The following is a 24,902-nucleotide window of genomic DNA, read 5'->3' on the forward strand; positions in this document are numbered from 1 at the left end:
TTTAGGCAAACAGAGCAAAAGCTCAGTATAATTGGTTTGAATGTACCACAGATTACCCGAATAGAAAGAAGCAACACATCCTGTGTTTATAAAAACAAACTACTTCCCAATAATGTGCCAGTCTGGGAAACATAAAGCCCAAACTGTAGTCATTCAGTGCAACCATGGGAATTTTCAAAGGCATTTCTAGCTCCATTTCTCTGTGTTTTGAGTTTCAACTTTATTCTTTCATTGGCTTATTCATTCAAGGAATATTTCTGGTATATCCCAGGGATCTCTGACTGTGACTAACTGTGAGGGGTCCCTCTGCTTTGGAGCATACCCTTATCCTGATTTGTTATAATTCCCCGCCCCCCCCCCCGCCCCGGAGAACAGGGTATGGCTGTTGGCCGGGCTAGAGTGCAGTGGCATCATCATAGCTCACAGCAACCTCAAACTCCTGGGATCTACCCATCCGCCTGCCTCAGCCTCCTGAGTAGCTGGGACTACAGGCGAGTGCCACCACATCCAGCTAATTTTTTCCTATTTTTTGTAGAGAGGGATTCTTGCTATTGTACAGGCTGGTTTTGAGCTTCTGGGCTCAAGCGACCCTCCCCTGTCTTCCTCCCAAAGTGCTAGGATTACAGGCGTGAGCCACCGTGCCTGGCCTTGTTGCACTTCTGGTGAGCCCGGTGAGCAGAAGAGGGATGGGTTTTTCGAGGGCTCCTTCTCTCTCTTTCCTTGCTATTCTTTACCTGCATTTTAGGCAACAGATGGAGAATGATGAGAACATGTGATAAGTCACAAGTAGGGGGGTAAGAATTACCTTTCTGAAGTTACGATATTCACATTTGGGCCACAGTTTTACATAATAAAATACTATCTTTCATTCCCGCCAGAGTCCTGGGAGAGAGATGTTCTTATGTCTGTTTTATAGATGAGCCTTTAACCCCAGCTTCACAGCGCTAAATGACCTGCCTGAATGTCACAGTGAACAAGTTAGAATGGGAGACGTGGTCCAGACCTTTTCCAGCCACATCGTGGCCAATTCCTTAATCTTTAGAGACTGGAAGATCAGTAGGCATGCCTGGGGGGACAGATGTCAAACACGTCTGTATCTTCCAGACCTTCAAAATTAGAAAGTGTGGTAGGGTTTGGGTTGAAGAATGGTATCCCTTTGACATATAATTTTCTTTCCATTTATATATTCTGGTATTCTTAAGATGTATTTTTTTAAAATACAAAGAAGCCCTCTCTCTTTTGATGTTCTATTAGGAGCGGGTTAGATCTGTAAGCATTCCTTCTTTTGTCCAAAGAACCTTCACCTTTGAAATAACTGCCAGTGGCTCTGGTTTGGTCTGATGGTGGCCCAGGGCTACTGGGAGGAGTCACAGTCTTTAAAATTCTATTGGTTTTGGCCATGTGGTGGCGAGAAGAGCTTAGTTTACCGCTAGTGACTACCACTGCTCTGAGCCAGGGCTCAGTGTCCTGTAGGTGGTTTTGTGGCCATTTGTTTTCCTCCTGTTAGCGAGGAGCACCATGACCAGTCCCCCCTAAGCTGGCAGAGCACGCCGTCAGTGTTTAGCATCTGTGCTGTCCTCGAGGTGCATTGTTTCGGCAGTTTGGACCGGGAGTGGGTCCGGGCTTGCTCCCAGCTCTCCATCTGTTCTAGAATTTGGGAAACGGCACAATTTACAATGAGAAAAGGGTGAGGGAAGAGACTGCAGGAAATGCTGGGAGAAAACCCTAAGGAGAGCACCCACTGGCGGGGTCTCTATGGGGTGCGGCCCACGGGCGCCTAACCTGTGGGGGGACGGGCACGTTAGCCCTGGCGCACCTGCAAGACACGGCCCAGGGCCTTTGCTGGTCACACAGACAGTGCAGTTCCTGCCAAGGGGGGTGTGTAAAGCAGTTGGTGCTTCAGGGATTATATCAGGCCTCCGCTACCCGGGAGAAAAAAAAACACAGAGTAAACCTCACAGTCCTGGCCACGTTCCTCTGGGGAACGTCCCCGAGGGGGGAAGCAGGAAGGGAGCCTGGCGCACTCTGTTGCCTTCCACTCGGAAGTTCTGATCCGGGGCTTTGCTACAGAGAGAGGGTTTCCCCAGTGTCCCCCACAGCCTCCCTCCCCTGCAATGTGCAACGGCAGAATGCCTTAAAATCAGAGAACAAGTGTGGCCTGTCCGTGTGTGTCATGTGGCCCTGATGGCAGCTTTGTTTTGTAACCCCCAGGTCCCGAAGATGGCATGGTCATAAAAGCACCTTCCGATGATTGTGAGCATCTTCACCCGCGGGTGCCAGCCCAGGCCATTGGCTTCGTGTTGAGCTGAAGGAACTTGTCTACTGCTTTCCCAAAACCCTCTTTCTCTCCTAATTCATGAGCCAGCAGGATGCGGTCGCTGCGCTTTCTGAACGCCTTCTCATAGCTGCGTACAAAGGCCAAACAGAGAATGTGGTTCAGCTCATCAACAAGGGCGCCAAGGTAGCAGTTACCAAGGTAACGAGAAAAAAAAAACAAAAACGCTGCAGCCATTCCCTGGGAACTAGCCTACCTCTTAACCATTGTCCGCAGAACTGTTGTGTTTGGTTTGAAGCTTTCAAAGAACTGCCTTTTCTTCCAGTGATGGAGGTTTGGGGAGAAGGAAGGAGGATTAAGAATGCTTTCATTGCCATCTTTCAAATGGAGCAACTTGTAATTAGCATTTGACAGTCTTTCAAATCACAGTGTGGCTTTTCTCACCTATTTCTTTAGCCAAATGGACAGGAGATCTCTTGGGAGAAGTTGGGACACAAAAGCTTACTGAGCAGTGTGTTTGTGCAGTAGTCACGTTAGACGGGCCTCCTAGGGACGTGGACCAGCTTGTGGTCAGGGCAGCCCCCTCACCGCACGGAGGCTCCTGGTCCCCATCTGCACGGTGACTGGCGGCCTGGAGCAGATGACGGCCACAGCCTCTGCAGGCTTGGATTTCACAGGGGTCAGTGCAAATGTGGGGAGCACACTGCTTACCCTTCACCCACAGATAACACGGTGGTAGAGGAGAGACCGTACTGGCCAAAGACAGTTCGTAGCAAAGCTGAGAAAAGGCAGACTCTGCACAGTTAGATGACAAATTTAACTACACCAAAGTAATGCCAGTGGCAAACCTCTAGAAGAGGTTCTCTTTTCATCCCCACTTTGGAGATGAGGAAGCTGAGGCACAGAAAGACTTAAGTAACTTGCCCAGGGTCCCTCAGCTGCTGAGTGACAGGAGTGCAACTTGTACCTACAGAGTCTGGCTGCTCAGCCCACCTTCCAGACCTCCCCAGAGCAAGCTGTGAAGAGGGACAAAGTTTAATCTGCAAATAGTAACGTCTGTTAACTTCTGACCTCCTGTGGCAAAGATTGGCCAGCTCATGTTTTCACAGTCACTCGTATGCGGTCTTTAGATTCCGTGCCGGTCTCTGGAGAGATCTTCAGCTACTTGTAGGTCACTATGGAGCCTAACAGTGGTCTGCACATAAATGGTGACAGGGTTGTCCAGAATTGAGCCTGAAGGTGGCCTTAACCCAGGCCTTGTGTGATCTGCCCATAGCACTCTTCAGGGCTCAGACAATCACAAAAAAGTAGGTGCGAGGTGAAATCTGTTTTAGGGCCCACAGATTTTAACTCTGCTTTGTTTGCTAATTATGCAAGTTGCTTAATTTCTTTGAGCCTTGGTTTCCTTATTTGTAAAACAGGAATAATAATACCAACTTTTCAGGGTTGTTATAATAACGATAACATTTAAAGTACTTAGCACAAAGTCTGCAAGTTTTCTTTTACAAATGGACTTCATTGTTTACTTTTTCAAAAGCAGCTTTATTCCACATCTCTAACAACATAAAAAAGGAAAAAATAAACAAAAAAAGCAGCTTTATTATGGTATACTTTACATGCATAAAATTCACCCATTTTCATCGTACAATTCAATAATTTCTAGAGTACTTACAGAGTTGTGCAACTGTCACCACTGCTGTGGACCAAATAGTTTTTCCCCCAGATTCGTATATTGAAACCCTACCCAGTGCCCAGTGTGATACTGTTTGGAGATAGGGCCTTTGGGAGGTAATTAGGTTTAGATGAGCTCATGAGGGTAGGGCCCTGGTGAAGGCATTAGTGCCTGTAGAAGAAGAAACATCAGAGTTTACACTCTCTCTCCCTCCCTGCCGTGTGAGGACACAGTGAGAAAGTGGCCATCAGCAGGCTAGGAAGAGGGCCCTGACCAGAACCTGCCCATCCTGGCACCCTGAACTTGGACTTTCCGGCCTCCAGAACTGTGAGAAATAAATCTGCTATTCTTGCGGCCTGAGCAGACTCATAACAACCAAGTTCTAATTTTAGAACATTTCCGTCACCCCAATAAAAAGGCTCATACCTATTAGCTGTCACTCCCCAGCCCCACCTCCAGCTCCTGGCAGCCATTAATATATTAATACTTTTTCTGTAAATTTATCCTTTCTAGACATTTCATATAAATAGAATTATATAGTGTGTGGTCTTTGGTGTCTGGCTTCTCTCACTTAGCACTTTCAAGGTTTGTCTGTGTTGTAGCATGTATCAACACTTCATTCCTTTTTATGGCTGAATAATCCATTGTATGCATGTATCATATTTTATTTATCCCTTTATCAGTTAATGGACATTTTGGGTTGTTTCCAGTTTGGGGTTATTATGAGTAATGCTGTTTTGAACACTTGTGCACAAGTTTTTATGTGGACATACATTTTCATTTCTCTTGGGTATATACCTAGAAGCAGGATTGTCAGTCGTATGGTAAATCTATGTTTAACATTTCAACAAACATACCAAGCTATTTTCCAAAGTGGTTGCACCATTTTACATTCCCCCCAGCAATGTATGAGGGTTTTAATTTCTCTGCCTTCTTGCCAATGCTTGTTATAGTCTATCTTTTTTATATCAGTTGCTTTTTATAGTTATCTTTATCAAAGTAGTACATGCACACTGGAATTTTAATACTGTTAGTTCAAATACTGCTGGAAAGCTTTTAACAAAAACATCTGCCCCCTGGTCCATCCCCAGTTGCTCCTCTGAACAAACAAATTTCAAATCTTCTAGTTCTTTTTCTGGTATTTATCTTCATATTTCTAATGAATATGCATTAGTTTAATTTGTTTACATTTTTAATTTTTAATTATGGGTACATAGTAGTTATATATCTTTATAGGGTACACATGATGTTTTGATACAGGCATACAACATGAATTAATCAAATCAGGGTAGTTGGGGTATCCATCACCTCAGACATTTATCATTTCTTTGTGTTAGGAACATTCCAATTCTACTCTTGTAGTTATCTTAAAGTATACTCTAACTTACTGTTGATTATAGTCACTTTGTTGTGCTTTCAAATATTGTTCATTCTATCTAACTATATTTGTGTACCCACTAACCATCCCCACTGCATCCCCCCCGCCCCCGACCCCCTTGCTACCCTTCCCAGCTTCTGATAACCATCGTTCTGTCTCCATAAGATTGATTGTTTTAATGTTTTGCTCCCACATATGAGTGAGAACATGTGAGATCTATCTTTCTGTGGTTGGCTTATTTCACGTATAATGTTCTCCAGTTCCATCCACGTTGTTGCAAATGGTAGGATTTCATTCTTTTTTATGGCAGTTTAATTTTTTAAATGAAGTCAAATTTACTAATTTGTGTTTTATTCTTTTTTATATCTTTAAAATTTATTTATTGTGTTAAAAGATCCATAACAAAATTTACTGCTTCAACCATTTTTAAGTGTATAGTTCAGTGGTATTAAATACATTCATATCATTGTGCAACCATTACCGCCATCTGCCTCCAGAAATTTTTCATCTTCCCCAGCTGGAACTTTATACCTATTAAACACTAACTCATCGTTTCCTCCTCCCAGTCCTTGGCATTGACCATTCTACTCCCTGTCTCTGTGAATTCAACTATTCTAGGTACCTCAAGTGAGTGGAATCATACCATATTGTCCTCTTGCGATTGGCTTATTTCACTTATTTCAAGGTTCATTCATGTTTTAGCATGTAGCAGAATTTTATTCCTTGTTAAGGCCGAATAATGGCCGGGTGCGGTGGCTCATGCCTGTAATCCTAGCACTCTGGGAGGCTGAGGCAGGAGGATCACTCGAGGTCAGGAGTTTGAGACCAGCGTGAGCAAAAGTGAGACCCTGTCTCTACTAAAAATAGAAAGAAATTATCTGGACAACTAAAAATATATATAGAAAAAAATTAGCCGGGCATGGTGGCGCATGCCTGTAGTCCCAGCTACTCGGGAGGCTGAGGCAGGATTGCTTGAGCCCAGGAGTTTGAGGTTGCTGTGAGCTCGACTGACGCCACGGCACTCTAGCCCGGGGAACAGAGTGAGACTGTCTCAAAAAAAAAAAAAAAAAAAAAGCTGAACAATATTCCATTTTATGTATATAACACATTTATCCATTTATCTGTTGATGGACAGTTGGGTTGCTTCCACCTTTGGCTATTATTGTGAATAATGCTGTATCGACATGGATGTACATGGATATTGGAGTCCTTGCTTTCATTTGTTTTGGGTATATACTCAGAAGTAGAATTGCTGGATCATATCGTAGTTCTATTTTTAATTTTTTGAGTAACTTCTATACGCAGTGTGCCACTTTACAATACTACCAACAGTGTGTAGGTGTTCCCATTTCCCCACATCCTTACTAACACTTGTTATTTTCTGTTTCTTTGATACTGACCTTCCTAATGAGTGCAAAGTGATAATTCATTGTTGTTTGGATTTGCATTTCTTTGATGCCTAGTGATGTCGAGCACCTTTTCATATGCTTGTTGGCCATTTGTATATCATCTTTGGAGAAATGTCTATTCAAGTTTTTTGCCCATTTAAGCAGGTTATTTGATTTTTTGTTGAATTGTAAGAGTTCTGTATGTATTCTGGATATTAATCCCGTATCAGATATATGATTTGCAGTATCGTTTTTCCCCATTGTGGTTTGCCTTTTTTAAAAGACTGTTTCTTAGAGAAGGTTCACAGCAAAATTGAGAGGAAGGTACAGAGATTTCCCACATACTCCTTGCCCCTGCACATACATAGCCTACCGTACCCATTATCAACATACCCAACCAGAGTGGTACTTTTGTTACAGTTGATGAACCTACCTATTTATCCATTCACGTACTGAAGGACATCTTGATTGCTTCCAACTTTTGGCAATTATGAACAATATAGTTTGGATATTTGTTCCCTCCAAATCTCATATTGAAATTTGGGCCCCAATGTTGGAGGTGGGGCTGAGTGGGAGGTGTTTGGGTCATGGGGACAGATCCCTCATGAATGGCTTGGTGCCCTCCCTGTAGTAATGACTGAGTTCTTGCTCTGTTAGTTTGTGCAAGAGCTAATTGGTTTTTGTGTTTTTATTTTGTTTTGTTTTTTCTCTCAGAGAAAGGGGTCTTTCTCTGTCACCCAGGCTGGAGTGCAGTGATGTGATCATAGGTCCCTGAAATCTTGAACTCCTGGGATCAAGTGATCCTCTTGCCTCTGCCTCCCAAGTAGCTGGGACTACAGGCATATGCCACCATGCCTGGCTAACTTTTTTATTTTTTGTAGTGACAGGGTCTCCGTTTGTTGCCCAAGCTGGTCTCAAACTGCTGACCTCATGCAATCCTTCTGCCTCAGCCTCCCAAAGTGCTGGGATTACAGGTGTGAGCCGCCGGGCCCAGCCAAGAGCTGGTTGTTTAAAAAAGCATGGGCACCCCCATTCTCTCTCATGCTCCCTCTCGTGCCGTGTGACACGCCTGCTTCCGTTTGCCGTCTACCTTGATTGGAAGCTCCCTGAAGCCCTCACCAGAAGCAGATGCTGGCACCATGTTTCTTGTACCGTCTGCAGAACTGTGAGCCAAGTAAATCTGTCTTCTTTATATAATAAAGTACCCAGCCTCAGGCATTTCCCTTATAGCAATGCAAAACTAAGACAATGAATAAAGCTGCTATAAACACTCATGTTCAGGTTTTTGAGTGGACATAAGTTTTCAACTCCTATGGTTAGATACCAAGGAGTTCAGTTGCTGGATCATATGGTAAGAGTATGCTTAGTTTTGTAAGAAATTGCCAAACTGTTTTCCAAAGTGGCTGTACCATTTTGCATTCCCACCAGCAGTGAATGAGAGTTCCTGTTGTGCACGTTCTCGCCAGCATCTGGTGTTGTCAGTGTTCTGGATTTTGGCCATTCCGATCAGTGTGTAGTGGTATCTCATGTTTGTAGGTTGTCTTTTTACTCTGTTGATTGTATCCTTTTATGTACAAAAGTTTTTAAGCTTGCTGTAGTCCCATTTGTCTATTTTCACTTTTGTTGCCCATGCTTTTGGTGTTATATCCATGAAATCATTGGTAAATCCAATGTCATGGAGCTTTCCCCCTTTCTTCAAGAAGCTTTATAGCTTTAGATCTTATATTTAGGTCTTTATTCCATTTTGAGTTAATTTTTACGTGTAGTGTAAGGTAAGAGTCCATCTTCATTTTTTTGCATGAGGGTATCAGCTTGCCTAGCACTGTTTGTTGAGGAGACTGTCCTTTTCCCATTGAGAGTGGTCTTGGTGTCTTTGTTGAAGATAATTTCACCATATACATGCAGGTTTATTTCTAGGCTTTCTATACTGTTTCATTGGTCTAGAAGTCTGTCTTTAGGCCAGTACCACGCTGTTTTTATTACTGTAGCTTTGTAACATGTTTTAAAGTTAGAAAGTGAGTCCTTCAACTTTGTTCTTTTCAAAATTATTTTGGCTATATAGCATAATTTTCATCAGATAATCACACACATAATTAGTGTATTTATGCAAATGCTGCTCACTGGTGAGCCAAGAATGATTACATTTCCATTTTTTATATAGCTTAATGGTTTTCCTGGAGTTGATTTTTCATTTGTTTAATTTGATTTAAATTTACTGTTAAATGTTTCCTCTACTATCCAATAACTCTGTAAAACAGTTCTTAGTACAATTTGAAACCTATTACATATTTACCATTCTTATTCTTTTCCTGGAGATCGTCCTTCTGTTCTGGTTTGATCTGGGTTGCTGTCTAGTTATGCTGCACAGAGTCATCCTGAGAACTCCTTTCACCTCTCCCTCCATCAGACCCCCTGTTTGCAGGAACCATGTCCCTCTCACTTTGGTAGGGCATATTCTTTGGTACCTTCCTAAGAAAGGGATTATGGGAGATAAATTTTTGAGAGTCTGCATGTCTGAAAATCCTTATTCTGCCCTCTCAGTTACTTGACAATTGGTATAGAAACCTAGACAGAATTATTTTTGCTTCAGAACTTTGAAGGCAATGACCTGTGATCTTTGTGATTATGGTGTTGCCCTCGGGAAACTCGGCCTATGGAGTCTTCCTTGCAGCTGCCTCCTGAAAGGCCTTTTGCAGCCGCTCTGCCCCCTGAAGACCTGCCTATTTGAAACTCAGCTCAGGAGCTACCACCCACAGGAAGTCCATGCAGAGTGTGGCATCCTGCATGGAACTTGCTCTTCTCTCACCTGGTATTACCTGTTCTCTGTGCACTCTGTGTCCTTCACTGCACACTGTGGGTGCTCAGAACTCCCTGCCCCATCATCACTCTGGCCTGGCTCACGGTTTCTCTCTTACGTTTCTCTGTGCTTGACACAGCAGAAAGCACCAGATTTGGGATCCAAAGGCCTTGGTAGAGGCACATGCTCCACTGCTTATTAACGTAGCCAGGGTTTCTCAACCTCAGCGCCGTGGACACTGTGGGCCAGATGACTGTTTGTTGTGAGGGCTGTCCAGTGCATTGTAGGGCATTTAGCAGCACCTGGCTTCTACCCGTAGGTTCCAGTAGTACTCCTTTCCCTTGGGTTGTGACAACCAAAACTGTCTCTAGACATTGCCAAACGTCCCCCTTGGGGACAAAGTGATCCCTGGCTCAGAACCACTGGTAAGGCCAATCTCTTCATTTGGGAAGTCCGTTTCTTCACACACCTTCCAGTTTCCATAAACCAAGTATGATGACACAGGTTGCTGTAGTTGTAAAACCTAAGTGGGCACAGAATATTGGGTATTTTTTTAACCCCTCCAGTGCCTGGCACAGTACTCAGTACTCACATCATAGGCCCCAATGTGTGCTGAATGAGGGGAATAATGTTATTGCTTGTAAATTTCTTACACTTTGATAGTGATTGCCAGGTGTCAGGTACTGAGCACTACAACAATTAAATCTTTTAAACCTCATGACTATATGATCTTCATTTTACAGATGAGGAAACTGAGGCAAGGAGTGGTACAGTAACTCACCCTAAATTTCAGTTAGAAAGTGTCAGAACGAGAATTCAAACCCAGGCCATCTGGTTCCAGAGTCCTTGCTCTTAACCACCATGTTTCAACTATGCAGTTTATAACTTTGGATTGTGAACTTCCCGCAGGCTGCTTATTAGAGTATTTTTGTTGGCACATTACACACAGTAGATATAATCTGCAAATGTCTATTGTCTGGGAACTCATATGCCCAGGTACTTTAATAGAGCAATGTCCCAATAATGGGATTGTACATGTACATAACATTTTATACTTTCTAAGTCATTGTCACATATGTGTTGCTCATCCCCAGAACCCTGTAAGGTATATGTATATAAATAGTTTTCTTTTAGAACTGAGAAGAAGTGGGAGTTACAGAAGGAAAGGGACTTGTGCAAGCTAGGACATGCCAGAGCTGAGACCAGAACCAGGATCTCCTGGCTCCCACGCAGATATCCTCTCGGTTACAGATAAGGGCAGTCTCTTCTGTCCTCATGGGAATTTTATGTAACAGCTAATAGGGGATGGTTCCAATACTTTATCCACCAAGTAGAGGGGTAGGGGTGGGGTTGCCATGCACAGGACAAGTGTTCAGAACAGTGGGTTTGGGAGCTGGGTGTTGCTGTAGGAACTACATGTAAGGATGTTTGTTTGTTTTTTTTTCCGCCACAGGGTCTCGCTCTGTCACCCAGGCTAGAGTGCAGTGGCGTCATCATAGCTCACTGCAACCTCAAACTTGTGGGCACCAGTGATCCTCCTGCCTCAGCCTCCCGAGTAGTTGGGATTACAGATGTGCACCACCACAATGGGCTAATTTTTCTATGTTTTTTGTAGAGATGGGGGTCTCATGCTCAGGCTGGTCTCAAACTCTCCTGGCCTCAAGCAATTCTCCCTCCTCGGCCTTCCAAAGTGCTAGGATTACCGGGATGAGCCACGGTGCCCAGCCTACGTGTAAGAATTTAAAACTCATGTTTTAAGAGAAAGGCTCACCAAGAACTATGGTTTTCCATTTGCACAACTTTTGTATTGAGACCAATTATATTTCATTGTATTGACCAACACATTTTCAGTTGGAAGAGGTCGTCTGACAGCAGAGGCACCAGATATCTTGAGAAGTCCGACATATCACCGGAGCAAATTGTCTGGATATTAGAGATAATAACTCGGGGTCTCCCAGTGGTTTGCCGCTTGACTCCCTCACTTTTCTGCCACTGCTCCCACCAAGGTCACCTGTTCCTTCCCTCATCCAGCCAATATTTTTTGACCATCTGCTTTATACCAGTGAACAAGACAGAATTAAAAAAAAAAAAAAAAAGTCTTGGCCCTTGGTGGAGCTTACATCCCATAATCTGAGGTCGTTGCCTGCGCTCCTCTGCTCACAGCTCCCCTTGGCTCTGCCTCCTGGTTTTCCTCCCCGAGGTGCCTTCTCCATCTCCTTTTGCTCTTCCTGCCTCTAAGCTGACTGTCCCAGGGCCTTCAGCGCTCGCCTGCTCCCCTCTGGACGCCCACCGTGGCCTTGCCAGCTCTAGGCTGGTCACCATGTCTCCCTCTCTGCTCGGCCCTGTCTTCTGGCCCCATGTCCAGCTGCCCTCAGGCCACCTTGACATGCATGATCCACAGGCGCTTCCACTCTGAATGCCCAGGTGGGAACCTGCATGTCCCTCCGGTGCCCGGCCCACTTCCACGGCCTGTTTGTGGGTGGACGGCAGCCCCGTCTGCCAGCCCCTCCCGCAGAAGCCCAATTGACACCCCTCCATTTATACTCCTCCCAGTGCCCCAGTGCGGCTTGTCCTGCTCCTAATTTTTTCTCTTGACTTTGTGCATTTTAGTTGACCCCATTGACACTGCTTGAGATGTGTGATATTAAAACAGAAAAAATGAGATTGTTTTTTCTTTGCAAGAAAGCCTTGGTTTTATAAATGAACATACTCTCTTCTCAGTTCCCTGATATCTTAGTTAAATAGTTTCACATAGAGCTTAGTTTTGGTGCCTCAATGTCACCTGGATAAACCCTTTATTTTGCTCTTTAATGCTAAGTATTGACCATAGAGTTAGAATTGGAAGCTTCTAGAAGTCCTCAGGCAGAGTATCTTTCCCTAGAACTGTTAGGACTGGTCCTTGGGATGTTTCACTGCAGTTTTTGTTTTCTCCAACAGTAACCAGACAAAGGTTATTTGATAACAGCTTTGGTTAAAAAAAAAGTGGTTTCATTCATAAAATTAATGTTTATCAAATCTGTTTGATTCCTACCACTACCCCTGAGTACTGAAGTGGGGATTTAGATGATTAAGGAGTACAAACCACGGCCTCCAGGAGCGTGTTCATAGAGAGCCAGCCCCGAGCTCTCTGCAGAAAGCGCAGGAGCCAGGAGCTGAGCAACGCGAGCCAGAACCCAGGGAGGGGGAGGCCGGGGAGAGGGAGGCCGGCCAACGTCCTGTTAGGGCTCCCTGCCTGATGGAGGGCGTCTTAAAGAAAGAAAGCGCCACAGTGTGGGGATTTGTGTCTTTTCACTGTCAAAAGTAGCATGTGCGGGTGATACAAAATCCATGTGATCATAAAAAGGAATAAGTAGATATGCAACAGGGAGGAACATAGCATGGAGGCAGGAGGTGCCAGCTTTGAGGCCGACAGCCAGGGTTTGGATCCGTGGTCCAGTTGTAGCAGTGTGGACTCTACAAGTTGTTTGAGCTTGCGCTTCCTCGTGTCACATCTGTAGAGCAGGGATAATAATAGTACATGCCACACGGAGTTGGGAGGGGTCAGAAAGCCTTTAGAATAATGCCCGATAGATCAGCAGTTTGCCTTTGATAAGATTAAAAAGGAGAATAGCAATAATAGGTACAGTATGATCTATTCTGGTTAAAAGAAAAAACAAATCTACTTCTCTGCAAAGGTGTGCTTGTATTTATGTGAGCCAAGAGAACCACGTGGAACACACAAGACTGCTAACGTTGGCTACCTAGCAGGGAAGATGATTAGCTTTGCTTTTATAGGTTTTTCCATTGTATTGTTTCACTTATTAAACTAAGCATATGTTAATTTTGTAACTTGCCAAAGATAAAATCAAGTTTAAATATGTGTTGAGTGCCTGCACTGGCACTGGGCCAGGTGCTTCGTGTATAGTATCTGCTTGACATCCTCAGAACAGCTCTGAGAAGCTGGCGCTGTGATCTCTGCAGTGCCAACGAGGAAAGGGAGGTGCCAAGCAGAAAGTGACTTGACCGTGACCAAATGAGCGGTAGGTAGTAGGCCTGGGGGAGAACCAGCTTTGTCTGGCGCTGAGACCCATGCGTGGGATACTTACCAGTATTTTCGGCACCTCCACAGTCCCCGGGCCCCCTTCCTGCTCCTCCTCCCCTGTCCTTGCTTCATGTCTACCATTCCCAGAGTTTTGTAGCAAGTTCAGGATTTCCTGATGGAAGTCAGTGTAGTGTAGAGGGTACGAACATGAATGCAGGAGCCAGGCTGCCCTGGGTTCAAATGCCAGTGCTGTTTACCAGCTCTGTGATCTTGGGGATGTTACTTAATCTCTCTGTGCATCATATTATCACCTCTAAAATGAAGGATTTAATAATAGTAGCTACCTCATTAGGTTGTTTAAGCACTAACTGAATCACTATATGCAAACTAGAACAGTGCTTAGCACATAGTAAGTGTCAAAGGTGGTAGCCACGATGAGGAGATTCTGAGGATGCAGCAGTGACTGTCTACGGCTTAAGAGCTGTAGTCTGAGCACCAGGCAGGGAGTCCTGAGCAGAGGACACAAGGCCATTCAGTGTCCTCATCTGAAAAATGGGGATAATCCCAACCATGCTGGGTTGCCGTGAAGACTAAATGAGATGACAAGTAAAGTGTTTAGCTCAATGTCCAGCATTTAATAAATGAAAACTATCAGCTTTTTTTGGTAGAAGTTGAGAACCTGATTCTAAAATTTATGAAAATGCAAGAGACCTAGAATAGCTAAAGCAATGCTGAAGAACAAAGTTGGAGGACTTTTGCTACCTGATTTTTAGACTTATTATAAAGCTATTAAGACAGGGTGATACTGGTGTAAAGACAGACAAATAGATCAAGGGAACAGGATAGGGAATCCAGAAACAGAATTACACATATGTGGTCAATTGATTTTTGACAAAGGTACCAAGGCAGTTCAATGGGAAAAGAACATTGTCTTTTCAGCAAATGGTGCTGGAACAGTTGGACATCTGCATGCAAAATAAACCTTAACCTTTACCTTGTACCATATATACGTTAAAATAGATCACAGACCTAAATGGAGAAACTAAAACTATCGCAATTCTAGAAGAAAACAGGATAAAATCTTCATGATCCTCTGGGATGGTTAATTTTATGTGTCAACTTGGCTAGGCTACAGTACTCAAATGTTTGGTCAGACATTCTAGATGTTTCTGTAAAGGTAGTTTTTAGATGAGATTAATATTTAAATCAGTAGACCGTGAGTAAAGCAGAGTACCCCCCATAATGTGAGTAGGCCTCACCCAATCTGTTGAAGGCCTTAAAGGAAGAAAGGCTGACCTTCCTGGAGCAAGAAGGAATTCTGCCAGCAGACTGCCTTTGGACTCAAACTGCGGCTCTTCCCTGGGATTCTAGCCTGCCATCTACCCTGTAGGCTTTGGACTTGCCAAGCCTTTACAATGTTGTGAGCCAGTTCCTTGAGTCAATTAGTTAATTAATTTCTCTCTCTCTCTCTCCCCTTCCCTCCTTTCCCCCCATACACACACACACACACACACACACACACACACACACACACACACACACACAAAGTTCTCATTTAACATCATTGTCAGGTTCTTGGAAACTGCAACTTTAAGCAAAACAACATATAGTAAATAGGTCCTCAAATAATGTTGTTTCATTCAACGTAGTTTGGTTATAAGGTTGATGAGAAAAAAAAATTGCTTCATTTCGTTTAAAGTCACAGTTTCTAAGAACTTATCGATGACTTTAAGTGAGGGGAGATGTGTGTGTGTGTGTGTGTGTGTGTGTGTGTATGTATGTTTCTTTGAAGAACACTAATTAATACACTCTAGATTAAGCAGTGAGTTCTTAAATAGGGCATGAAAGCACCAATCATAAAGAAAAATTGAAATATTGAACTTCACCAAAATTACAAATTCTTTCAAAGACATTGTTGAGGTTATTAAAAGACAAGCCACAAACTGGGAGAAAATATTTGTAAAACATATATCTGATAAATGAGTTGTATTTCGAATATATAAAGAGCTCTGAAAATTCAATAAGATGACAAACAGCTCAGTTTTACAAATGAGCCAATGATTCAAACAAACATATAAACAAATGTATGGATAGCAAATAAACCCATGGAAAGATACTCATCATTATTAGTCATTTGAGAAAAGTAAATTAAAACCACACATTCACTAGTATGCTAAGGTTAAAAAGACTAATAGTAATAAGGATGTAGAACAACTAGAACTCTCGTACAGTATTGGTTGCAATGCAAAATGGTATAGGCAAAATATACACTTACCATATCACCCAGCAGTTCTACTCCTAGGTGTCTATCCAAGAGAAACAAAAACCTTGGACATCTGTCAGATACGGCAAAGCAAAAAAGAAACAAAAACTTGAACACACCAAGATTTGGACATGAATGTTCATAATAGCTTTATTCAGAAATATGAAAAAAAGTGGAAACAATCCAAATACCCATGAACTGCTGAATTGATAAATTATGGAATGCTATTCAACAGTAAAAAGCAATGAGATTATAAAGATAGAAAACAACATGAATGAAGCTCAAAAGCATTGTGCATTTGAAGCCGGACACAAAGGGCTACACACAGTATATGATCCCATTTATAAGACATTCTAGAAGAGTCAAAACTTATAGGGACAAAAAATAGATGGAGATGGTGAGAGGTGATTGACTACAGAGGACCAGAAGGGAATTTTGGGGAGAGGTAATGAAAATCATGTATTTTGCTTGTGATGGTGTAGTTATATGATTATATACATTTCTCCAAACACATCAAACTGAATACTTTAAAAGAGTGAATTTTATTGAATGTAAATTATACCTCAAGAAACTTAATTTTTAAAAAATAACTTCTAAATATAATAATTATTACAGATAAGGAAATAGAAGCTTAAAGAAGCTAAGTAACTTTGCACAAATTGTTTATAGGTGGTTTGTGGTTCCCGTGGAGCTTTTGCATCGAGTTGTTTGCCATACTAGTGAATACTATACTCCAATGCAAACTAAACTTTTAGAAAGAAAAATGCAGAGTTTGTAGCAAATTGACTTTCCCAAGCATAAGCACTTGAGGGTGTTTGCAGAAATGAAGAAGATGCCAGGCTGGTACATATTTTCTGGCAGCCAGTCCTAAGAGAAGGCTGGAAATCAATCAATGATGAACATCCCTGGCCTCAAGAAATGCAGCAAGAACAGGCTCTGCACAGAGTGTCTTTCCTGCTGCTACTCCCTGGGCTTCCTGCTTTTACACCTGTTTCCAATTTGGGTGGAACCTCCAGGAGGGGTTTGCGATGCTGACTTCCCAGGGTAGAGGGGAGTAGTGGAAACCAAGGATCTTTTTTATTGCTGTTCATATGCTTTGATTCTGTGGGTTTGCATTTAATATTAGGACTTATTAAAATGGTGTGGGTCTGAACTCGTGGTTGCCAGTCTAATGGTTTGTACTCATTGCCTTTAAGCTCCCATTCCCCAAGAGGTAGGAGGTGGGAGAAAGGGATGCTTACAAGGTTGTTGGTCAGGTGAAAGAGAGAATGTATTGCATATAGCATGCCTATTCCAGAGGACTCCATATGCTAATTTAAAAAGATGAAATTTTTCTTTCTTTTTTTTTTTTTTTTTGAGATGGAGTCTTGCTCTGTCACCTGGGCTCTAGTGCCGTGGCGTCAGCCTAGCTCACATCAACCTCCGACTCCTGGGATCAAGTGATCCTTCTGCCTCAGCCTCCCGAGTAGCTGGGACTACAAGCGCTCACTACGCCCAGCTAATTTTTCTATTTTTAGTAGAGACGGGGTCTCGCTCATGCTCAGGTTGGTCTCGAACTCCTGAGCTCCAGCAATCCTTCCCCTCGGTCTCCCAGAGTGCTAGGATTACAGGTGTGAGCCACTGCGCCCGGCCAAAGATGAAATTTCTACAAATGTTGGTTGGGTAATGATTGTAGCACAGAAGGCACAAAGTCTGACTAGTCTTTCTCCCAGGCTGTCTCTCCGCCACTCAGTGTTTCCCTCTCTGAAGGCAACCTGTGTTACCTCTTTCTTACAGTTTTTTCCCTGAAATATTTCATGCATATACACACAAGTAGATGTATCTCTGCGCTTCCCCTTTTTATACAGATTTTTTTATACAGATCGTAGAATATTGTACATATCCTTCTTCACTTTGCAATACTGTATGGATGAACCTTAATTGGCTTAACCAATCCCCTATTGATGGACATTTAGATTATGTTAATCTTCCACTCTTACACATTATGCTGCAGTGACTTTGTTCTGAGCTCTTACTGCGCAGCATGATTATATTTGTGGGATAGATTCTCTAAGTGGTACTTCTGGGTCAGAGTGTGTGTGCCTTTGTAATTTTGACAGCTAGAGCCAAACTGCTCTGCAGAGAGGTGGTGCCAATTTATACTCCATTCACCAGCAATATGAGAGAGGCTTGTTAGGATTCATCTTTAAACACACTGTGACCAGCTGGGTGTGGTGGATCACTCCTGTAATCCCAGCACTTTGAGAGCTGAGGAGGGAGGATGGCTTGGGCCCAGGCGTTCAAGGCTGCAGTGAGCTGTGATTAGACTACTGCACCCCAGCCTGGGTGACAGTGAGTCTCTCTCTCTCTCTCTCTATGACTGACACACACACACACCCCCATTGGCATACTGGCTGCTCTCTTCCTGACTGTTCCATCCTCCCTCTTCTCCTGGTCCCTCACCGTCTGAACTCTTCTTACCTTTCCATCACTCTCTCTGGGAGCTCTGGCCTCTGTTTGGCCTTTGTTCCTCTTCACTTCAGCGTGGGTTCCATAGAATTTTCTCTGGGTCGTGTCTAGGGCCAGCTGCCTGGTAATCAGAGGGAAAGCAAGGGCGTGGCTGACGGGAGGGATCCCCCACACCTCTCCTCCCCTTCCTCACCCTCTATTCACAACTGGAAAGTGGGGTTCCCTCCCAGACAGCCTGGGACTTTTGGTCCGACTCCAAGGACTGCAGTGTGCTCTCACATGCAGAGTGAGGGCACAAGAAGCACCCTGGCCCTGCCCCGGGCTGGTGCACCACACGCTCCGGCGCAGGTGTGTTCTCTTTGAAAGGAACAGGGCACAGAGAGTATATAGTTACCTGTCAGGTCAAACAGAAAACCCGCTTTTTGTGCTGTAATAGCTAGAAGCATCGCCCTGTGGGAAGAAAATCTCAACTGGGAAAACTTAGGTTTTTGTAGTTTGTCATCAGAAGTCACTGGGGAAATTGACACGTGGTGGTAATTCTGAGCAACAGTTGTAAAATGAACAGGGGTTAAGATTTTATTTAACTCATTAAAGAGGGAATCAGTAAGCTGTTACAGCTGCTTCAAAGGAAAATTCAAAAATGACAAATGTGTAGGCCATCAGGAAAGGGAAGTAAACTTGCCTGTTAGATATAAAACTGGCCAGTATCCACTGAATCTCCCCTGGACACAAATACTGTATTTGTATCCTCATCCGTGTTCTATAACACACAGAGTTGTAAAATAGCTCAGAGATGATGAAAACAAGGAGACAATCTGGAGGCGCACTAGACAGGATACTTAGTTATGTCTCGCCCATTTTTAATTCTAATTTTAATTTTAAAAATTGTAATAAAATATGTATAACATGAAATTCACCATTTTAACCATTTTTAAGTATTCAATTCAGTGGCATTACGTACATTCACATTGCACTATCCATTTCCAGAACTTTTCCATCTGCCCAAACTGTAGCTCTGTACCTAATTAAACACTAACTCCCATTTCCCTCTTTCCCGCAGCCCCTGGCAACCACCCTTCCGCTTTCTGTCTCTATGAATTTGTTATTCCTTCTAGAGTCTGTCACAATTTTTCCTTCCCAAGAGTAGAGGCAGCGAATCCTTTGACCATCTCTGTGACCCTGGCCAGGTTACTAGCCGCCTTTGAGCTTTGGTTTTCTGGCTGTGAAATCGGCATAGCAACACCTACCTCAGGGATTTGTGAGGATGAAATGAGGTAATCCACTCCACGCAGAGAGCTTAGTGCCGTGTAACTAAGGATGTAGAAATTAAGGATGTAGAAAGAGCTCGGTGGATGGTAGTTGACTGTTTCCCCACTTGAGTCAATTGTCCTCAGGCACAGAGTTTCCTTTGGGTCAGTGGTTCTCACTATTAACTGCCTGTGTGTTCACCTGTAGAGCCTTAAATACTGATGCCCAGGCCCAGAGGCTCTGATTTAATTGGCGCAGGGTGTGGGCTGGGCTTGGGGATTTTTCAGAGCAGCCAGGGGGGTGGGTATTTCTTCCTGATAGCTCAGAGTCTTCCATGTGGGATAGGACAACACTGTCTGTTGAGCATTGGGCGTCATAAGTCTGGAAGCTGTGGTGCTCTTTGTAAACTGCCATGAAATATTGGTATTCTAAATGCTGTCATTCAAACTAAAAACAAGCTGACTAGCAGGAAATAAATATCTCAACCTGGGGAATGCAAATGCATGCTGTGAATTGTGTGGCTACTATGAGAAATCACTGGGTCAGTGACAGGAAGGACTCCATAAGAGTCAGCGTACTATGAGAAGGACGTTAATGAGGCAGGTACCACGGGGACCCACGTTCCTAGCAAAGGCAGATAGGTGCCCCCAGGAGACACTCTTTGGAGGAAGGCGAGGTGGCCGCTCAGATTGACAGGGGTGATGGAAGAACCAGTGTGGTGGGTCCGGCATGAGCCCTGCCTGGCCCTGTGGGGAGACATGCTGCAGCTGAAGAGAACAAGCCTCAGAACTTTAGGGCTGGACCCCCAAAGCTGACTCAAGCATCTCAGGAGAGGCTGTTAAGGCTGCTGCTAAAGAGTCTAGGAGTCGGCCCTGAGTTTATTAGATGTCTTCTCCTGTCCCCTCACTGCCAATGGGGAAGTCCTGAGAGTGTTGCCTTGCTCTGCAGTGCCTGTTCTTGTCCCCTCTGCCCTCCGTAGAGGCCCAGCTTGTCTACACCGTGCTCAGTGGAGGAGCAGGCAGGCCCTGTTTGCCCTGCCCTCTTTCCTCAGCCCTGGGCAGGTGTAGGGGGTACTGGACGGAGGCCCAGCAGCACCTGAGTGTGCAGTCAGCAAGCCACCCCGCACGCCCTGCTGCGTGGTCTGTCTGTGCTGTCGCGTCCCATCTGCACTTAAAAGCAAAGTCTCTAACTATACAGCTGAGAGTTTTATAACCCAGATTAATGTGCCAGTAAAACTCCCTAAAATCATAAATTCAGTAGGTCTTAACCACTCTAGATGAGACATTATATGTTGTGGCACAGCTGAGTGTCATCATTTAAAAATCCTCCCTAAAAAAAAAATCCTCCCTAAATACCTATGTCTTTCCTGACCAAAATGTGCTGGAGGATTACTGGTTTCCAGGCCAGTAATCAGCCTGTTATAAGACTTCCAGAGCATCGATGCTTCTCTGCACCCACACTCTGGGAGTGCTATGGAAGGGGGAAGCCAAGCAGGAAAGGAGCTCCGGGAGCTGCTGAGTTGCCCACTGGGGCCTCTGCTCAGTGCAGGTGCTCTGTTGCTAAGTCCTCTGAGTCCCTCTTCATGGTTTTCTTCTTTTTTCTTTCTCTTAAGCTATAATGACTTAGGTCTCTGAAAATAAATTAAGCCAGGAGCTTGTTTGGATGCTGTAAATTCTTTCTCGGCAGGCCTGTTGGTTTGTTTGCAGTGAGACTTGGCTGCTATATGTTTAGGTTGTTCTAAACCAATGATTTAGGATGCATGAGTGAGTAGGTAGCAATTGTACCTGGTCTGCTTTTAGCCCATGTTTTCAATGAGTTGAGCAATGTTTAAGAAGAATTATTATTCCAAGTATGCAAGGCTGGTTCAACATTAATGGTGTAATCCACCATATCAACAAGTGTCTTAGCTCAGACTGCTAAAACAAAATACCACATACTGGATGGCTTAAACCACAGACATTTATTGCTCACAGTTCTGGGGGATGGGAAGACCAAGATTAAGGAATCAGCAGAGTCAGTTCCCAGTGAGGGCTCTCTTCCTGGTTTGCAGATGTTCTCTCTGTTCTCACCCGACAGAGAAAGAAAGGAGGCTCTAGTCTCTCTTCTTCTTTACAAGGACACTAATCCCATCATGAGGGCCCCACCCTCATTTCCTCATCTAAACCTAGTTACCTCCCAAAAGCCCCCATCTCCAAATACCATCACGTTGTGGGTTGGGGCTTCAACATACAAAATTTGGAGAGAGACAAACATTTAGTCCATAACAGGCTAAACAAAAAATTTACATGATAATATTAACAGATGCAAGAAAAAGAATTTGACAAAATCCAACTCTCATTAGTGATAAGAACTCTCAGCAGAGCAGAAATTGAGAGGAACTTTCTCAACATGATCAGAAGCATCTACAAAAAACCTACCACTGACATCATGCTTAATGGTGAGAGACTGAACACTTTCCTGCTGAGATGGGAGCAAGGCAGGGAAGTCTGCTCTTACCACTCTCGTTCAGTATAGTACTGGAAATTCTAGCCACTGCAGTAAGGCAAGAAGAATGAAAAGGTATTGAATCCAAAAAATGTTCTAGGGAAAGATGGTGGTGATGGTTGTACAACACTATGAATATACTTAATGTTGCTGAATTGTACACTTAAAAATGGTTAAAACTGTAAATTTTATGTATATTTTACCACAATAAAAAAAAATGACCCAAGAAGCAGCAGAAAATTTAAATAGTCTACCATAGAAAATATTGGAAACATGATTAAAGATGCAACCTTTAAAGAAGCACTAGGGCCAAAGGGTTTCACATCCTTGTTTTAACAACAGCAACAAAATTCCAATGTTGTTTAAACTATTGTAAAGCATAGAACAAAATGCAAGGCTGTATTTGTTTTATGAAGCCAGCACAACCTTAATACCAAAACCAGATACATATAAATGCGAGAGAAAGAACAAGAACCATAGACTAATCTCGATGATGAATATTGATACAAAAATTCTTAATAACATTACCTAATAGAATACAGCATTTATCAGAAGAAAAATATAGTGTGACCAAGCGGGTTTGTTCCAGGAATGCAAGGATGGTTCCATAATTTGTTATACCAACAAATTAAGGGAGAAAAACTCATGATTATGTTAATAGTTGCTGAAAAGGCAGTGATTCTTATTTTCTGGTTTTTATTAGAAACTAAGAAATAAGAGAGGACGTTCCTTATCTTCCAAACATAGTTCATGATGCCTTGGGCTACCATGGGTTCTGTCAGTTTGTCCACCCATTGAAAATGTAGTCTAAGCAGCTCCCTGTGAGGGTGTGGGGGCTATCAACTGATGCCTTGTCACTTAGGGGCAGTGCACTATAGGAGCAGCTGATTAAGCTGCTTGAAATATTTTGCTCCTTGTTGCTGGTGAACCTTTCTGGAAGCAGGCCCAGCCGTGGCAGTTACTGGGTCACCTCAAAAGAAATTCTCTTATTAGTCAAACTTCATTGTTAAGAATAATTAATTTCTAACAACACACATTTCAAACCACCTCTCCAAATCATTTGTGATTATTGCTATTTTATAGGCCCATTCCCATAGCCCCGTCCTTGTATTGATCAGACTGTTGGCCCCAGTGCAGGAATTACCATCTGCCCCTTTGCATTTCGTCTTTTTAATATCAGCCTATTTTTCCAGTCTGAGGTTGTGTTGGGTCCTGATTTTTGTCAGCCAAGGAATTTACTCCCTTGCTGCTTCTTGTCACGTATTGTCTGATTAAAATGCCAGTAGCAAAACACATTTCCAACAAGGAAAGAAAGCTCTGAAAGCTTTTTAAACTATATATTGTTTTAAAATGTAAAGTTTTTTCTTATTTTCCTTTGATCGATGGCACTTTTTCTTCCCCATTTTTTTTTCTGAATGTCTTCATGACTTTGTCTTCATTGAATCCTAAGCCTGAGAAGGACTTAAAGTTTTCTGACCGAAATCCACACCAGTCCAGGCCTTTGAAGCTCTCAGGGAATACTGTCTATGAGAAGAGGCTCCTTGGGGGGCCTAGGAAAGTTGGTGAGGGTCTTCTACTATCTAAAACCTAAACAAGAGGCCAAGTGACCTAGAGTCCAGCAACTGCAGCTCCTCCACAAACAAGATTTGAGCTCTTGAGAAATCATTTCACCTGTAAGCCTTATTTTCTTCTTCCAAATTAAGCTCTCAAAGACCCTTTCCAATCTGAATATTGTTTTAAAAATATGTGCCACTCTTATTTTACTAGCATTATAAGTTGCTGGCCTCCGACTACCTTTGTCTTAATGCAACAGATAACAGAGAGAGGCTTTACTTGCCTCAAAAAAGACTGCAAGACCCTGATCCATTGTATTTCTCACGGTCTCCTAAAGAAAGGAAGCTTTGTCATTATGAAATCCTTGCACTAATTTACCCTGAATTCTTCCATTACACCATTTCCCCTTGTGTAGATCACTTCTACTCACCTGCCCTCCTTGTTACAACCCCCAGTTGAGATGGTTAAATTGTTTGTTTCTTCCAGTTAATGAAGAATCCAACCTCCCCCAACCCCTTCCTTCAGAGTTTCTGCCCTTTTATTCTTTTGGCTTCTGCGCCGGGTCTCTCTGTGACCTTGTCATGAGAATATCATTGAACAAGGATGGCACTTCAGGAGGTGCTCAGCCCAGCACCCTTCTTGCTTTCAGGTGTGCTGTGTTTTACCTGTCATTCATGGGGCGGGTGTTGTGGGTGTGAAAGTCCTGCCCTTCAGTAAGTGGGATCCAAGATACCGAAGCATTAGGGAGGAAATGCGACCCCGCCTCTGTCCAGGTTGGAATTATGAGGGCCCAGGCTCCAGGCCCCATAGAGTCTGCCAGGGGCAGAGTCATTCCTGGCTTGTTTCTGTAGGTTGTGGTTCTCAAATGACCCCTGAGCCGCCTCCCTGGAGCCTGGCCCCTGCTAAGAAGGTCTCTCCAATGTAAACACCTTGGTCTTCCCAGAAAGAGTCTGGCAAGCAGGGTAAGCCTGTATCTGAACACATGCTGGGAACAGAAACACCTCCACTTCCTTTCAAGGTTTATTTTAAGCTGATTACCTTTGCCTGGGCTCCCTTGTCATCCTCTTTGATGGGAGATCATTATCTTAACAGGAATCCTCCTCCTGGAATGCTCCCACCCCCTACCTGGGAGTTGGCCTCTTCAAAACACATAGCAGGAACTGTTTAGTTCCGTGCATCGTTTATGATCACCTGTTAGTGTAATTTATGGGTTGCCTGTTCGGATGGGAGTTGCTCTGATGTTCCCATGTGGCAGTTCTGCTGCAGTCTGGACCCACAGGGCTCAACCTGCCTGAACGAATCATCATCCCAGGCCAGTGTTCCAGAGTTGTTGGCAGTGGGGCCACTTCCTTGTGGTTGTTGCCTGGCAACATC

General features: G+C 43.6%; 1 protein-coding gene across 2 annotated transcripts in view; it reads left to right on the plus strand.

Annotated features, from left to right (window-relative positions):
• The window catches only part of ANKRD6 (ankyrin repeat domain 6), a 164,273-nt gene that overhangs the window by 101,926 nt on the left and 37,445 nt on the right, over positions 1 to 24,902 (plus strand). For both annotated transcript variants that reach the window (XM_045544022.1, XM_045544024.1), the window contains exon 2: positions 2,212 to 2,476. In XM_045544022.1, the coding sequence (XP_045399978.1) occupies positions 2,357 to 2,476 (120 nt within the window). In that variant the 5' untranslated portion in view covers positions 2,212 to 2,356. The remainder of the gene's footprint in view (positions 1 to 2,211; positions 2,477 to 24,902) is intronic.

The sequence above is a fragment of the Lemur catta genome, chromosome 2 (assembly GCF_020740605.2).
Source record: "Lemur catta isolate mLemCat1 chromosome 2, mLemCat1.pri, whole genome shotgun sequence".
Classification (NCBI taxonomy): domain Eukaryota; kingdom Metazoa; phylum Chordata; class Mammalia; order Primates; family Lemuridae; genus Lemur; species Lemur catta.